The sequence below is a fragment of the Salmo trutta genome, chromosome 19 (assembly GCF_901001165.1).
Source record: "Salmo trutta chromosome 19, fSalTru1.1, whole genome shotgun sequence".
Classification (NCBI taxonomy): Eukaryota; Metazoa; Chordata; class Actinopteri; order Salmoniformes; family Salmonidae; genus Salmo; species Salmo trutta.
In genome coordinates, this window is record NC_042975.1 from 42,722,361 (window position 1) to 42,739,805 (window position 17,445).

The 17,445-nt window shown below is 45.7% G+C and overlaps 1 protein-coding gene and 2 pseudogenes across 1 annotated transcript; 1 reads left to right on the plus strand and 2 right to left on the minus strand.

Annotated features, from left to right (window-relative positions):
• Nucleotides 1–11,443, minus strand: LOC115154630 (endonuclease domain-containing 1 protein-like; annotated as a pseudogene).
• LOC115154629 (endonuclease domain-containing 1 protein) lies at nucleotides 6,709–11,845 on the minus strand. Its single transcript, XM_029701069.1, has 3 exons — nucleotides 11,726–11,845; nucleotides 8,868–9,148; nucleotides 6,709–7,781 (listed from the first exon to the last, which is right to left on the minus strand). Exons 1-3 carry the CDS (start codon nucleotides 11,817–11,819, stop codon nucleotides 7,185–7,187), a joined length of 972 nt encoding a protein of 323 aa, XP_029556929.1. The 5' UTR covers nucleotides 11,820–11,845; the 3' UTR covers nucleotides 6,709–7,184.
• The window catches only part of LOC115154628 (GRB10-interacting GYF protein 1-like), a 20,020-nt pseudogene continuing 12,670 nt past the window's right edge, over nucleotides 10,096–17,445 (plus strand).

A 17,445-nucleotide genomic window follows, 5' to 3' on the forward strand; every position in this document is an offset into this window, starting at 1 on the left:
GATGTCAAATTACTCATTTATTTTAGTCAAAGAAGATGCTCTTTACAGCTCAAAACTTCACAACCTTTGATAGTATCCATTTTACAACCACTTTTGCCAAATGTGAGCCGATAACACCTCTCCATGAATGGCTGACACACTGAACCATTGTGTCTGAATGTCACTGAGCTGTTTTATAAGGGACAGATAAATAAAGAATGCTACAAATACAGAGAATGGAGGAACAATTACGCTACAAGGGAAGTAATTTGCAAAGCAGATCTTCGATAATGAAAGCTTTGCCAAAGCATCTCAAGTACTTTACAATTGTTATGTTAAAAATAAATGCTTAATCAATATAATAAGCACATAATAGTAGATCTATGGAGATAGTTGTAAACACTAGTGCACACAGAGTAGGCGTGTGTGAGCATGGTTGAGGAGCTCTTATATGGTGTGGTGGAGATACAGAGGAAGGGGAGAGGGGGAGATGCAGTTGTCATAGAAGATCTGCAGATTCTGGTCCACGTCCATGTTACCGGTGGTGGTCACCCCGGGGACGATGAAGGCGGTGAGGCGAACGCGTTGTAAAGGCGAACACGGATGCGCTCCTCATGCTCACGCCACGGCCCGATATTGACCTCCCTGATCTCTGGGACCACGTTGGTCAGGGTGTAGGTGGCAGCACGGTCGTATGGGTCAGACTGGTGCTGGTCTGGGTTCAGGTGTCCTCGTTCATACAGGACTACGTCAGAGTAGTCGTCCAGCACTGCCTGGCTGTCCTCAAACTTCATGTGCAGGTAGCCGGTAAGGAAAGGTAGCATATTCCCATTCCCATCAACCTCTGCCAGCTGGAGAGAGCGGGGAGGAGGATCAGTGCATTGCTCACAGATTGTAGACACTACATTTACATTTTAGTCATTTAGCAAACGCTCTTCTCCAGAGTGACTTACAGGAGCAATTAGAGTTAAGTGCCTTGCTCAAGGGCACAGATAGATTTTTCACATAGTGGGCTCAGGGATTTGAACCAGCAACCTTTCGGTTACTGGCCCAACGCTCTTAACCACTGGGCTATCTTACACCATACTACACAGTTATAAACATACACAACATTGGAATTTTGTTTATGGTATGTTGGGTGAAGTATCCAATTAAATGGAATAAATGTAAGCAATGTGTCAAAATAACTATATGGATAAGACTGATGAGGCTGAACCAAAGTGTCACACCCTGATCTGTTTCACCTGTCTTTGTGCTTGTCTCCACCCCCTCCAGGTGTGGGCTCTTGGCTGGGCTACGATAGTGTGGGAGCAACAATCCACTGTTTGCCTCAGTTTGGAGGAGTTCGGGGCAGAGGTACATAAAGTGTTAGATTCTCCATAAGCTGCTCCAACTACGTCAGGATTCCCGTAGTGTGGCAGACTACACAGTGGATTTTCGCACGTTGGCGGCTGAGAGTGCCTGTAACCCGGAAGCCCTGTTCGACACATTCCTTCATGGATTATTGGAGGTGACTAAAGATGAGCTCGCAGCCTGGGAGCTGCCCCTTGACCTCGACTCCCTCATAGCCTTGGCAATCCGGATCGATGGGCAGCTACGAGAACGTAGGAGGGAGAGGGAGTCTGTTCCCTGTTGCCGACGCTCGTCCTCGATTTCTACCTCGCCTCCGAGGAATCCCGGAAATCCCCAAAGTCCACATTTCCGAGTGGATCAGATGTCACTCGAGTTCTCTCAGGAAGTCACCGAGGGCTGTCAAGTCATCTCCTCCGTAGCCCATGCAACTTGGTAGGGCTAGATTGTCTCTTGCTGAGTGCTTATGCAGACTAAACACCCAGAGCTGTCTGTATTGTGGAGCTATGGGACATTTCTTATCTACCTGCCCATTTAAAGACCAGGCTTATCAAGTAGGTACGAGTACGCTGATGAGCTTGGGGGGACTTTCCCATCTTTCATTTCTCGTACCCCTCACCATGCTATCCTGTTGTGGGTGACCAGCCCAAATCTCTTTGGGTGTTCATTTACTCTGGGGCCAACGAGAGCTTTATGAACACTACCCTGGTGTCGGAGCTGGGAATCCCCACACAACCCTTCTCTATTCCTATGGACGTCAGAGCACTGGATGGGCGCTCTATTGGCAGAGTCACCCACACTATGTTTCCCATTAACATGAGAGTGTCGGTTAATCACAGTGAGTCTATGCAGTTCCTGCCAATTAAATCCCCTCATGCACCAGTGGTTTTGGAATTTTCCTGGATCCAGAGGCATAATCCTCTGATCAACAGGGCTACTGGTTCTATCCTGGGTTTGAGCCCATTTTGCCATGCGCATTGCCTGGAACTCTCCGCCATTCCCGCGGAAAACCAGGATCTCTAGGAGGTTTTCAGCAAATCACGTGCCACCGCGCTTCCTCCTCATCGGCCCTATGACTGCACCATCTCCCTTTTCCCCGGCACTACACCGCCTCGGGGGCTGCTTTATTCCCTGTCGGGTAGGAGACCAAGGCAATGGAGAGGTATATTGAGGACTCCCTGGCTGTAGGGGATATCCGTCCTTCTGCCTCCCCCACCTGTGTATCGACTGCCGGGGCCAGAATGACATCACGGTTAAAAACTGTTACCTGCTTCCACTCATCGCCTCGACTTTCGAGCCTCTCCAGGGGTGCTACCATCTTCTCCAAGTTGGACCTCCAGAACGTCTACCATCTGGTACGGATACGGGAAGGGGACGAGTGGACACGGCTAGCGGACACTATGCCTTTAACACGGCTAGCGGACACTATGAATACCTGGTGATGCCATTCGCTTCTGCTGTGTTCCAGGCCCTGGTTAACAACGTTCTCCGTGACATGTTGAACCGGTTTGTGTTCTTCTACCTTGATGACATTCTCATTTTTTCCCACTCGGCTCAGGAACATGTCCTCCATGTCAGACAAGTCCTCCAGCATCTTCTGGAGAACCAGCTGTTCATCAAAGTGGAGAAATGCGAATTCCTTCACTCCACCATCTCCTTCCTTAGATACATCATAGCTGCAGGCAACATACAGATGGATCCTGGAAAGGTGAGAGCGGTAGTGGATTGGCCGCAACCCACGTCCAGAGAGCAGCTGTAACGCTTCCTGGGGTTCGCCCATTTCTACCGCCAGTTAATCCGGGGCTACAGAACCCTGGCTTCCCACCTTTCAGCACTCACCTCTCCCAAGGTCTCGTTTAAGTGGACCTCAAGCACCAATTCACTACCGCCCCTATCCTAATCCATCCGGATCTGTCCTGGCGGTTTGTGGTGGGGGTCGACGCTTCAGACGTCGAAGTGGGGTCTGTCCTGTCCTCTCCCATTGTCTCAACACCATGGAAAGGAATTACGACATGGGTAACTGTGAACTACTTACGGTGAATATGTCATTGGAGGAGTGGAGGCACTGGTTAGAGGGGGTGGAACACCCATTCGTGGTGTGGACAGATCACATGAACCTAGAATATCTCCGCACCGCCAAGCGCCTCAACTCCAGGCAAGCTCGATGGGCCCTGCTATTCACCAATTTCAACTTCACCATCTCCTACCGCCCGGGTTCCAAGAATGTGAAGCCGGACACGCTGACACGCCTCTATAGCCCCGCTGCTACACCATCGGACACCGAGACCATCCTCCCTATCGCTTGTCTCGTGGATGTTTGTCCTGGACTCTGCCCTTAACCAAGTTCGGGAATGGGCTCATTCCTCTCGACTGGCCTACCATCCAGGCTCCCGTCGGACCAAGGCTTTTGTACGACAACGTTTTTGGTAGCCCACCTTGGTTCCTGACGTCTCCGTGTTCGTCGCCGCCTCCACCGTGTGTGCCCAGAATAAGACTACTCGGCAAGCTACGGCTGACCTCCTTCAACTACTTCTTGTCCCTCACCGTCCCTGGTCACGTATATTCCTGGACTTCGTCATGGGTCTCCACCCGTCTGATGGCAACACTGTTATCCTTACCGTGGTGGACTGGTTTTCCAAAGCCACCCATTCCATTCCTCTTCCCAAGCTACCCTCAGCCAAGGAGATGACCCAGCTCATGGTGCAGCACATCTACCGGATCCATGGACTTCCAGTGGACATGGTCTCCGACCGGGATCCTCAGTTCTCGTTCCGGTTCTGGAAGGCGTTCTGCACGCTGATTGGGTCGTCGGCCAGCCTGTCCTCCGGGTTCCACCCCCAGTCTAATGGCCAGTCGGAGCGAGCCAATCAGGACCTGGAGATGACTCTTCGCTGCCTTGTCTCCGCCGAACCCCACCACCTGGAGCCGGCAACTTGTGTGGGTAGAGTATGCCCGCAACACCCTCCCCTGCTCAGCCACTGGTCACACACCTTTAGTGTGTTCCCTGGGATATCAGCCCCTGCTCTTCCGGGAGCAAGAGGTCAGCATACCCTCGGCCCAGATGTTCGTCCGCCGCTGTTGCCATTCCAGACCATCTCCAGGTATTGACTACAGGCGGACTGCCACCGGACCTCGGCTCCCCATTATTGTCTCGGGCAGAGGGTATGGCTGTCCACTCAGGATCTGCCCCTCCGGGTGGAGTTCCGCAAACTTTCCCCCCATTTTATCGGCCCTTTCCCCATCTCCAAGATTCTTAGCCCTTCTGCTGTTTGTCTTCTGTCACCCCGTACCCTCCGCATACATCCCACTTTTCATCTGTTTAGGATTAAACCTACAGCCCTTTGTCTCCTGTTTCCAATCTGTCTGCATCTGCGTCTTATCCTGAGTTCTGATACAAAGGGAAAGAAGCTACAGTGTTCAGCGAAGGCTTCTATCAAACATTTAACCGCTGTAACAACTCAACTCCTGTCTCTGCAGAATAGGGACTTGAAATTACAAACATTTTCCGATAGGAAAACATAAAGTTATAACATCACATTTGAGGAGTAGACTTACAAAAACAGCAATAATGATTTTGACTGACCTGTGGTTCATACATCCAGGAGTAGTCCACACGCCGCTCTCCCTCTGTCTTCTTGAAGGAGTAGGCTGAGTAGACAGGGATGCGTTTCTGGGGGTCGTACAAGGTCACAAAGCGTAGCTTGTCGGCATAGCGCTGACAGATCTTCTTCAGTTTGTCATTAATGATTCCCCATGGTGGGGTTCCCATATATCAGGAATTCTTGCATCGCTCTACATGGTTGAAGTCCTCGACCACAGTGGCTTGAGGTGCACTATGGAACAGGGCGAACGCCAACACCAAACAGCCCGGAGATAATTGCATGGCTCTTACCAGATTGACTGCAGGAGAGTGAAATGAAAGACAAGGTGTGCAGTTAGATTTTAAATGCCAAAGCCCAGATATGCAAAGTGAGTAAATAATGTGATAGAGGGATCCAACCATTTTGTGTGGAGTGAATGACAAGAACACGTGTTGGCTTGTTCTCTATTATCCAATCAGCACAGTCTTATGTGAACTTATGTGAATTTACTGTAACTGGTGGGGGAATAATATAATATAGCAATTGTACCCTAACATACAAGGACTCCATGCCACACTTTACCATCTATCTAGAAGTGGCCTGCGCACAAACCCCAAAGCAGCCAGGGACACAGTAACAAATATCAGCCTGAGAGACTATCCCATTTCTACCATTAATATAGCAATTTAGGGGGAACTTTAGGGCGAACAGCATGAGCAGGAACTTGACCAAGCATAAATGCCATAAAGACCCTGTCATCTTGGCAGAGGAGGTAGTACACTCACTAGGGAGGCTATAGACCCCTCAAAGTGAACTCGTTCCGCAGTGTTTTTTCATTGTGCCCTTCTAATCAGGGACTGATTTAGTGGATGCAATTAATTATCAGGTAGAACAGAAAACCAGCAGGCTCCAGACCTCGTAGGCTAAGAGTCGAATATCCCTGCTATAGGCTATAGGCCAGGGATCTCCAACCCTGTTCCTGGTGAGCTACCGCCCTATAGGTTTTCACACCCCTAATCCAACACACCTGATTCTAATAATTAGCTGATTGATAAACTTAACCAGGTTAGTTACAACTGGGGTTAAAGCGAAAACCTACAGGAAGGTAGCTCTCCAATAACAGGGTTGGAGACCCCTGCTATAGGCTAAAGGATTACATCAAATAATAAGGCGGTATATCACATCTTCTGCTATTCTTGAATGCTCCCTTTCATTCAATTCCTTGAAATGTCTAATCAGAGTATGACAGGCCTTTCATTGGCTATCACTTATCATAACCCCACTCTCATGCAATGTACTGAGAGGACTCATTTCACTGAGCACCCTCTGTAATATGGAACACTCATGTGCTAAGCATTCTGCCAACAAGCCTCCTTTGTCTTGTCATTTCAGTCTTTCCTCTCTCCTTCATGTACACAGAAGTGTGTCTTGGCATGGTTGGCAGACTGTAAAATGTAAAACCTGCTCTCTAATCTATCTCTGTGGAGAACAAATATGGCCTTCAGTGTCAGGTGAGGTTAAGTAGCAAGGCAGTGGTAATGGTAGATTAGCACAATACCACAGACAGATAAAGCACGCAGTAGATTCCATGTGGACTTTGACCAAAGACAAAGGAGAGTGAGTGATGAATGAGTGAGTGATGAATGAGTGAGTGAGTGCAATAAAGGGATATTCATCAGATAGTTAGTGTTATCTACAATATGTGTGTTTTTGCTATTGAAACAAACATATTTCAAATGATTGCAAAATAAGCCTTTTCTTTATCTTACTAGTTGAAGAAAAGAGACAAAAAAGGAAATGGAGTGAAAGTCTTTACTCATCAAGAAACAAGGGGCTTGTGCACATGATTGAACGTGATTGAACGAGAAAGTAGGATTTTAAAAAGATGAGGAAGCTTTACATGCAAAAGAAATTGTCAGTCAGAACTGGGATCTTTAAGAATATATATATAAATCTGCCACGTAAACCCTTACTGGTTTATATGATTAACAGGTTTATAAAGGGTTTATAAGTAGGCAAACTGATTGTCAATTACCATTACTTGGATTGCTTTAATGTATTTGTAAAATATGTTGTTTCTTGCAGGCTACATATTCGATATATGAGGCGAGCGATCATATAGGCTACTGTGATATATGCGTGCTAAGATAAAATAATTGAAGAAGGATGAAGCAAAACGTAAGCATTCATGTAAGACAACACATCAGATTTACCTACTTTTCGATTACATTATAGTTTAAGTAAATTACGCTACACATCATTTTTTGTATAGTGTCAAGTCATGTGCAGGCCATTATCAGGGGATACACAGTTATCATAGAAGATCTGAAAGGTCTTGTCTACAAAGGTGACACTCTTGAGGAAGTTCTCCAGCTGTTGAACAGACATCTCCAGCACCTCAGGCCTCTCTTTCTCATTGAGACCGTGGGCCGCATAGGCTGGGAACTTGGTGCGCTCCTCAAAGGGCGCGTTGCGGTCGTAGTCGATGCAGCAGTAAGCTGACCACAGGTAGGTGGGAACGGCCACACGGTCAATGTTGTGGCGGCGGATCATGTTCCCGGAGGTGGTGACACCAGTGACCATGTAGGCGGTGCCGCGGCAGTAGTTGTTGAGGCGGCGGCGTATGGTGTGCTCGTGGGTCTTCCAGGGGCCGATGTTGAACTCCCGGACCTGAGGGACCACATTGGTCAGGGTGTAGGTGGCTGCCTTGTCGTTGGGGTCAGACTGATGCTCATCAGGGTTCAGGTGGCCACGCTCAAAGTTCACTGTGTTGGAGTAGTCTTCCAGCACCGCTTGGGCATCCTCAAAACTGCGATGGAGGTCGCCTTGAGGAAAGGGCTGCATCTCCCCAAAATCAGACACTGTGGAGAGCTGACAGAGAGCAGAGGGTTAGTGCTCCTAGCAGAACTGGGTTCTTAGAGCTCCTAGCAGAACTGGGTTCTTAATGCTCCTAGTAGAACTGGGTTCTTAGAGCTCCTAGCAGAACTGGGTTCTTAGAGCTCCTAGCAGAACTGGGTTCTTAGTGTTCCTAGCAGACCTGGGTTCTTAGTGTTCCTAGCAGAACTCGGCTAGACGAAAGCGAACGTCTGTCCTTGCATACTTACTTAATTAAAACACCTTCGCTTGAAAAACAAGAAAAAATGTCCCTCTATATACACCTTAGCAACAACAGCCAGAAACACTTCCACAAATAGTGTGAATGAATCTAAGATAAATCAATAAATCTGTAATTAATTTTGAAGTTTTTGCCAAGGAGTTCTTAGTTTTTTATTTTACATCTAACTAAGATGTTTGGTGCAGTATTTCTCAAGTTTAAAAATGTGCATTAAAACAAATCCTTTCTCGTTGAACAACAGCAAACACTTAATTGAAGAATAGGGTCCATAGTTCCCAATCCTACTAGGAGTAGTACTGTAGAGCAATCACCGATGAAGGGGCATAGACTTCAACTACCAAATTTAGACCTATCTCAAGAAAATAATGTGTGTGCCCCAACAGCCAAAGAAAAACCTGCCGAAGACCAAAACATCACAAAATGTTGTCCTGATGAGCGATCTGTTTCTACTGGGAAGTATATGGTAAGCTTTATGGTCAGCTTTACCATATGCTTCCCAGTAGAAACAGTTTGCGCAGTAAATTTGCCACTTTTTTCTCATTTTTCAAGCATAGACGTTCACTTGGCCTAGTCGAGTTCTGCTAGGAGCAAACCGAACCCATGTATGCAGACACCTTTAGCTTTAATAACATAAAGAACAGTGGTACAAAAGGAATCTCAGTCAGTGAACCCTCATGGACTCTTTCTAAACACAACAGTATATTGCTCACTATTCGTTCTATTTGCACAGAGACCATCGACCTCTTATTGTAGCCAATAACACTAAAAATTATTCATCTGTACACACAAGCACAAGGCAATGTTGCAGAGATAATGTAAGATACAGGAGTCTGTCAAAATACCTGAGGCTCGAACATCCAAGGCACATCAACCTTTTTGGTGCCGTCAGAGCGCTTGAAGGTGTAGGCAGAGTAGACTGGGATGTGATCAAAGGTATCATACAGGGTGACAAAACGTGGCTTGCCATTGTAGCGCTGGCAAATCTTCTTTAGTGCTTTGTCCTCAAGTCCCAGTGGTGGTGTGCCCATGTACATGAACTCACGGCATGCAGGTGAGTAGTTCTCCTGTACCTCTGCCTCCACCATCACCAGGACTAGCACCCAGGCCAACGCCTGAGCTCGCGCTATGATGCAAGAAACCATGGAGAAGAGTGCTCACGAAGTGGTGCAGTAGAAGCTGTCAGTATACTTGTCTCTGAAATTGAAAGTCTATCTCTGTTCATAGATAGGCTAGGCTATGCAAATCCCTTATATTGGAATGCATATAGGCCCCACATAATAGTGATTATACTGTGTGTGTGTGTGTGTGAGAGAGAGAGAGAGAGAGAGAGAGAGAGAGAGAGAGAGAGAGAGAGAGAGAGAGAGAGAGAGAGAGAGAGAGAGAGAGAGAGAGAGAGAGAGAGAGAGAGAGAGAGAGAGAGAGAGAGAGAGAGAGAGAGAGAGAGAGAGAGAGAGAGAGAGAGAGAGAGAGAGAGAGAGAGAGAGAGAGAGAGAGAGAGAGAGAGAGAGAGAGAGAGAGAGAATACAGGCTGTGTGCATACTGCCCACAAAATGAGGTGGAAACTGAGATGTACTTCCTAAACTCCTGCCAAATGTATAACCATATTAGAGACACATATTTCCCTCAGATTACACCAGTCGACCAAGAATTCGAAAACAAAACCAATTTTGATAAACTCCCATATCTATTGGGTGAAATAATACAGTGTGCCATCACAGCAGCAAAATGTGTGACCTGTTGCCACAAGAAAAGGGCAACCAGTGAAGAACAAACACCACTGTAAATACACCCCATATTTATGTTGATTTATTTTCCCTTTTGTGCTTTAATAACTATTTGCACATGGTTACAACTCTGTATATAGCCATAATATGACATTTGAAATGTCCATATTCCTTTGGAACTTTTGTGAGTGTAATATTTATTGTTTATTTTTCATTTCACTTTTGTTTATAATTTATTTCACTTGCTTTGGCACTGTAAACATATGTTTCCCATGCCAATAAAGCCGTTTGAATTGAATTGAGAGAGGCATGTTTATCCCACTCCAGTCCGAGAGGTGGCGGTAATGCACCAATAACTAGTTTGTCCATCGCGCGAATTCTTGACAGAAGAAAAAACACAGCTGTCAAATGAAGCAAGGAGGGCAGCCATTTAAAAAAAAAAACACAAACAAGAAGAGAAAGCGAGTTGTGAAAATATTCGCAGCGAATGTTGGTCAGAGGAAAGTATAGCTAATTAATCAAACGTTCAACAAATAGTGAAAGGAAGTAACATTAAGATATACAGATTGTTGCGAAATACACGTATATGTTAACTGGATTTAACTAGCTACATTTCAATTTCGGAAAATTTGCAGCTACCAGCTAGCTAGGTTGTAGCTGGCTAGCTGGCTACTTGGCTGGCTAGCTAGTGCGACCAGCTTTCAACGAAAGGTGAGTGTCGAATTTGGAGCAGTTATGTACGCAAACGTTTTCTTCTGCAATTGAATAAATTGCAATGTTTACTGCTTGGAATAAATTGCAATGTTTACTGCTTAGAATAATCTAACGTTAGTTCTCCTTTTTTTCATGCTGGATTGTGTCAAGATAGTTAACGTTGTCCGCACACAGTGCAGCAATGTTAGCTACGTTAGGTAGTTAGGCATTCGTTAGTAAACAAGCTAACGTTAGCTAGGAAAAGGTACGGGCCAAAGCCGCGGGCTAAAGTTGAGATGTAGCCTGCGCGAACCGAGTGGGCGGAGCGGGTGAAGGGCTGCTCACTGCTTTCCATTGTTAATCCTCTAACTACTTACCTCTTATTCAAATAGGTTAGATAGATAGTTACACATACAGTGGTACATTTTAGCAAGCTGGTTCAATTAGCTAAATGCTCTGACGCCACTTCAAATTAAACTCAAATGTTCACTGACATGCTTCTATTATCTGAAGTGATTTGTTCGAATGTGTTAATAGCTAACTGACAAGTTAGCTAAGAGTAAGATGGTTAGCCAAGTTAGCTAATTGTAGCTGACTGAATCACTCCATGGTGAAGGAACTCCACAACGGAGTGGAGCAGAGAACAGGCTTTGTAGAATTCTGCTCCGTGTACAGCGATTCGCACAAGGTAAATACTATTTAAAAAAAATCGGATTAAATGCTTGTTTTGTACGTATGTTTCTCCTCTGTGGTTGCATGCCACCGACTGTTGATATTCAACTGGCATTTGCAGAGTTGCCATCTTGGAGCAACTGTAACCTAAAAGTTGTATTTGATTTAACATTTTATTGATGCAACTATGGATTTCAGAAAACAAAGGTACGTAACTACAGAGGACAAACATAGGTACAAGGTAAGTGTTTCATAATAAAGTACTGACCTTGGCCGAATCGATGTAGTCTCAGCTGAATTCCACAAAGCCTGGTCTCTGCGCCACTCGGCTTTGGAGTTCATCAGAAACTTCCTTCACTGGAGTTTAGTCGGCTAATTAATTGAAGTTAATAGATAACACCACTATTGCATTGAGTGCATTTTAGCTTTGCTAACTTTAATTTGTGCTAAATGGCAACGTTTGTGTATCGTCTCTGAAAAACCAGCTGGTTGTGACATGTTTGTTATTGCAAAGTTAGCCAGTTAGCTAGCTAACTTAACTAGCCTATGTGTTAGTGTTTAGTTGGCGTAGTTAGCTAGCTACTTTAGTTGGCTCTGAATAGTTTACAAACCGACGTCAGGGTTAATGAAGTTGGCCTTCATCTCAATAGTGTGTGATTGCGGCCCACAATTTGGGGTGTTCCTGCATGTAGGCATTTCCTGCATCAGCAGGAACCCCCGGCGTTTGTGCCTGTGTTTAAGTGACACTTGATATTTTGGATTTCCCCTGATTGTCAATGTGATTTAATGTGGTTCAAACAGGAAATAAAAAGTATTATCAGGGTTTTTCGTTTAGGCTGTCATTGTAGTATAATGTGCAATGTTTTACCTTAAAATTGATGTGTAATCTGTTGTTAGATAGCAGATGTAACAGATACCAGCCACCAACCCCTCTCTTTATCAAAGCTGTGAGGAAATGATGTACTACATAAACAGACCCAAATGCCCTCGCCGTAATGTTAACAGAACTGCGGGAAAGCAGAGGTCAGCAGGCGGGGCCGAAGGACAGTCTACCTGTGTCCTGGCTAGCGAACTACCGGTGTTACTCCCGCCTGTATAACGTTACCAGAGCACGTGCTTAAAATGGGCCAATAAACGTATAAAAGGGGTTCAAGAACCCCCTCGTGCAGGAACGCCCTGACTTGTGGGCCGCAATCACGATACTCAGTGGAGTTGAGTGGTGAGACGACTACATCGACTCGGTATCAGTCCATACTTGAAAAAATTTCCGTTCTACCTATGTTTGTCCTGTTTTCTTTCAGTTCTGCAATCTGTCGTTTTTGATAACTTAATTCTATTTGACCTGTGTCAAATTGCACCGTGCAATGACAGGGCTGATCCTTTTGCGTTAACAATGGCTCCCTTGCTGGAGTTTGTGTAAAATGCTATTTTTTTATCAACCTACAGATTGCAGCATCCGAAGAAAAGAAAAAAAAGTTAAAGGACAAATAGGTACACATGAAAGAATGGACATGAATGGACATTTTTACAAGTATCAACTGATAGGCTTGAGAGTAGTAGGAGGTAGGCTTAACTCTGCCAAAACTCATCGCCTCGAGGAACAGGAGTCTGTTCCAAAAACTTAGTAAATAACCAGGTTGCCAACATACAATGCATACAGGGGCGAAAATCTGATATCCACTTTGGAGGGGACAATTACATGAAATTTTCTCAAGAGCAATTCCTGAGGGGGACACCAAATGTAGTGCTGTAACACATAGCCTACATTGTAATATGGTAAATGTATATTGAGGAACCAAAGAAATAAGGTGTTTGCCGTACTCCTAACTACCGGTACCCAAAACTACACAACTAATCACAACAGCAATACCATTGCCTTTAACAAATCTTTGTTCAGTCACCAGTTTAAGTTGAGTGGGGGTATCCATGGCATTTTCCAATTATGTTCCTATTTTACAAGTCAAAAAAATTGAGAACCTTTCATAATGTTGCCAAACAGACTCAACAAACTTACCTGAGACTCCCTGTCTCTGCCAGTCTGTCCCTGCATATCTGTCCCCAACTCTGCTGTCTGTGTGCCATCTGTTGCCTGCTCTGCCTAATGACATCATTGTGAAACATTTCCATTAGAATTTCATTTCTTTCTTATGAACATTTTATCAACTAGTCTTTGAGATATTAGGCTACTAGGGTTCTTACTATGCGTTTTGGTGTATTGAAAAATACTCTGATGTCCGTCTTTTATTTTTCTGCCATTTTTCTAGCTGGCTGGCTACATACACAGTGTAGGTTATTTACAGTAGGAGATGGGCTTCTATCATCTTAAATCATTCTATTTGGGCTTCGATCTAAAAGGTAGCTAGCAAATGTGAAACGGATTAAAATGACAAGAGTTGACAGCTGTATGCGTTCACCATTTACACAACATATGCTGCAACCTTTTGTAATTTTAATAGTTTGTTTCATATTGGCTGGCTTCCAACAATAGCTGAATTTGCAAAGCTAGCGAGCACCAATTCAGTTACAGTGGTGTTTGCTATAATCTTTGCTACCCGGGTTAAATAAAGGTGAAATTAAATAAATAAAAGTTCCCTTGCGACAATTTAGCTTTTGCAACGAGACCATTAAATATATTTAAGACAATGGTAGATGAGAGTGTAGTTCTGTTCAGTTTGGACTTCAGTTTATCGCTAACCTTATCACAGGGACTTTGAAGCACTAACTTACATCATCTGCATGCTGATTCCATCTTTGACGACGCCACATAAATGGAATAGGTACTAGCTAGCTTAATAGTTAATATTTGCGCGCTAGCTCTGCATATTCAGCTAGTGTGTGTGTGCGCGATTGACTGGATGAACCTCACGGCAGTTACGTCGCAAGCTAAGGAACTGGCAGTGGATCAAACCATTGTGAGGCAAAGGGCGGGGGGGTCACAATCTTTTGAAACTTAAAAACGCGCTATTAAGTGTCTATAATCAGCACAATTGCTTTCATTGCGTATTATTAATATTATTTAAATTACATAGTTATATTTCAGTGATATATTGGGGGGGACAAATCATATTTTTCCCAGGATGGGGGGGTCGTGTCCCCCCGTCCCCCCCGGGATTTCCGCCCCTGAATGCATACAAAGTTGTATAGCGGCAGAATAAGATGCCAGGTGGGCAATTTTGGTGAGTTTTTCACTCGCCACGTTTATTCAGAAATGTCTGTCCTCACTTAAGAATAAGCTACGTGGTGAGTTGATGCCTATTCGGCATCTAGTTAGCTAGGTGACTTGATCATGCTACTTTGTATGCATTGTTTGTTGGCATCCTTGTTATTTATTAAGTTTTTGGAACAGATTCCTGTTGGAACGTTCCACAAATTATACTTACCCAGCAGCGGGAATTGGCAGGGACCTGCCTGTGGTGTGTGCATGGGAGAGAGAAAAAGTAGCCACTGACTCAAGCTTGTTAGACAAACTTGAAAATGTCATAGGTTGTCTATCATCCCATCTGGCAGTGCCTGTCTTTAATGTATCAAATCCATGTAAATAAAAACACTCTAAAATAGCCAGGTGTTAGCTAGTTGAGGATGTTTTGCTACACTCCCTGTCCGTATCTACAACAACTCCATTCAGATGAAACACCTGTCGGTTACTGGTTGTAGCCTACTCTTTCTCATTTAGCTGATTCCGTAATTTACATTACATTTAGCATTGATTAGTTATCTCCCACTTTACATTGCTACACATGGAGCCTCTGACAGTGGTGCCAACAACAAGCTACATGGGTGAAACCTGTGTAGGCTGTACGGTATGTATTTTTATGGGGCGCAGGTCACAACTAACGGTGTAGTTGCGAATTCTTAGCTAGCCTTTATCTAAGCAAGGAGAAATGTACTGCACAGTGGTCACATTGTACGAACCGTCAATGAAATGTATGCAACTAAAGTGAAAACCCTTCTCGGTTCTAATAATCCTCTCTACCTTTCTGCAGATTTGGTCAGTATTCTTTGGATGCTGAACACTCAATTTGCCATTTGTGAACACTGACTTGAATATCTTGTTCTCTCTGTCGCTCGCTCTCTGTTTCCCCAGGTGTTTGGCGGAAAGGGAGGGAAAATAGACCCTGAGGAAATAATCAAGCAGGAGTAGGACAGTGAGAAGTGGAAGGAATAATACATGCCTGTGAAGATGACACTTGTCTCTCCCTGTGCAGCCGCTGTTCTTCACAATATTGCTTCATAGTAATTATTATGATCAACTCCAATGTTGATGTAATTACTGGTGCGGTTTGTCCATGAGAATTTAGTTTGTTTATTTTTGATAGCTGTCACGTTTGGCCAATCCTCCGTCACCTCACCCAACTCCTTTCCCTGAGCCTGGCAGCTATTTGCTCAGCATATCAGATTTGTGTGGTCTGAACAATCCCACTCTATACCACTGCACACAGAAGAACCAAGTAGCCTTTAACGCCCTCATCGAATCTGGACGAAACTGGTCCAGTCCCCTGGACAAGGTTAGAGTGCTACTCGCTCTGTACAGTTGCCCAGACAGATTGTGAGAACCTTGTGTCATAGATGTGGATGTTGGGGATGTATGTTATTTGGGACAAGTCTTTGAACTGTAGTACAATATATATAGTTTTTATTACTCCTGAAGTGGACAGTTGATTGTATGATTATGATGTGGCTCCATGTCATGATATGGTCTGACTGACACCCATGTTGTGCCAACAGAAGCCTTGAGCTCCAGTTGAAGAGAGGAGTATGACTGCTGAAACACTTAACTTCGGCCCAGAATGGTGACGCATCTCTTCCTTCTCTAACGTAGTCATTCCTTTTTCCTCCCTGCTTACCTTCCTAGCCCATAAAAGGCTCTTGTTTTTCATTGACTTGCTCTTATGTCAGTAAATTAAAGCACATCTTCAATATTTTAGGGCCCTATATTACTCCCCGTCTTTCACGTCTCTCCTCCCCCATTACTCCCCGTCTTTCACGTCTCTCCTCCCCCATTACTCCCCGTCTTTCACGTCTCTCCTCCCCCATTACTCCCCGTCTTTCACGTCTCTCCTCCCCATTACTCCCCGTCTTTCACGTCTCTCCTCCCCATTACTCCCCGTCTTTCACGTCTCTCCTCCCCATTACTCCCCGTCTTTCACGTCTCTCCTCCCCATTACTCCCCGTCTTCACGTCTCTCCTCCCCATTACTCCCCATCTTTCACGTCTCTCCTCCCCCATTACTCCCCGTCTTTCACGTCTCTCCTCCCCCATTACTCCCCGTCTTTCACGTCTCTCCTCCCCATTACTCCCCGTCTTTCACGTCTCTCCTCCCCCATTACTCCCCGTCTTTCACGTCTCTCCTCCCCCATTACTCCCCGTCTTTCACGTCTCTCCTCCCCATTACTCCCCGTCTTTCACGTCTCTCCTCCCCATTACTCCCCGTCTTTCACGTCTCTCCTCCCCATTACTCCCCGTCTTTCACGTCTCTCCTCCCCCATTACTCCCCGTCTTTCACGTCTCTCCTCCCCCATTACTCCCCGTCTTTCACGTCTCTCCTCCCCCATTACTCCCCGTCTTTCACGTCTCTCCTCCCCATTACTCCCCGTCTTTCACGTCTCTCCTCCCCCATTACTCCCGTCTTTCACGTCTCTCCTCCCCCATTACTCCCCGTCTTTCACGTCTCTCCTCCCCATTACTCCCCGTCTTTCACGTCTCTCCTCCCCCATTACTCCCCGTCTTTCACGTCTCTCCTCCCCCATTACTCCCCGTCTTTCACGTCTCTCCTCCCCCATTACTCCCCGTCTTTCACGTCTCTCCTCCCCCATTACTCCCCGTCTTTCACGTCTCTCCTCCCCCATTACTCCCCGTCTTTCACGTCTCTCCTCCCCATTACTCCCGTCTTTCACGTCTCTCCTCCCCATTACTCCCCCGTCTTTCACGTCTCTCCTCCCCATTACTCCCCGTCTTTCACGTCTCTCCTCCCCCATTACTCCCCGTCTTTCACGTCTCTCTCCTCCCCCATTACTCCCCGTCTTTCACGTCTCTCCTCCCCCATTACTCCCCGTCTTTCACGTCTCTCCTCCCCCATTACTCCCCGTCTTTCACGTCTCTCCTCCCCCATTACTCCCCGTCTTTCACGTCTCTCCTCCCCCATTACTCCCCGTCTTTCACGTCTCTCCTCCCCCATTACTCCCCGTCTTTCACGTCTCTCCTCCCCCATTACTCCCCGGCTTTCACGTCTCTCCTCCCCCATTACTCCCCGTCTTTCACGTCTCTCCTCCCCCATTACTCCCCGTCTTTCACGTCTCTCCTCCCCCATTACTCCCCGTCTTTCACGTACTCT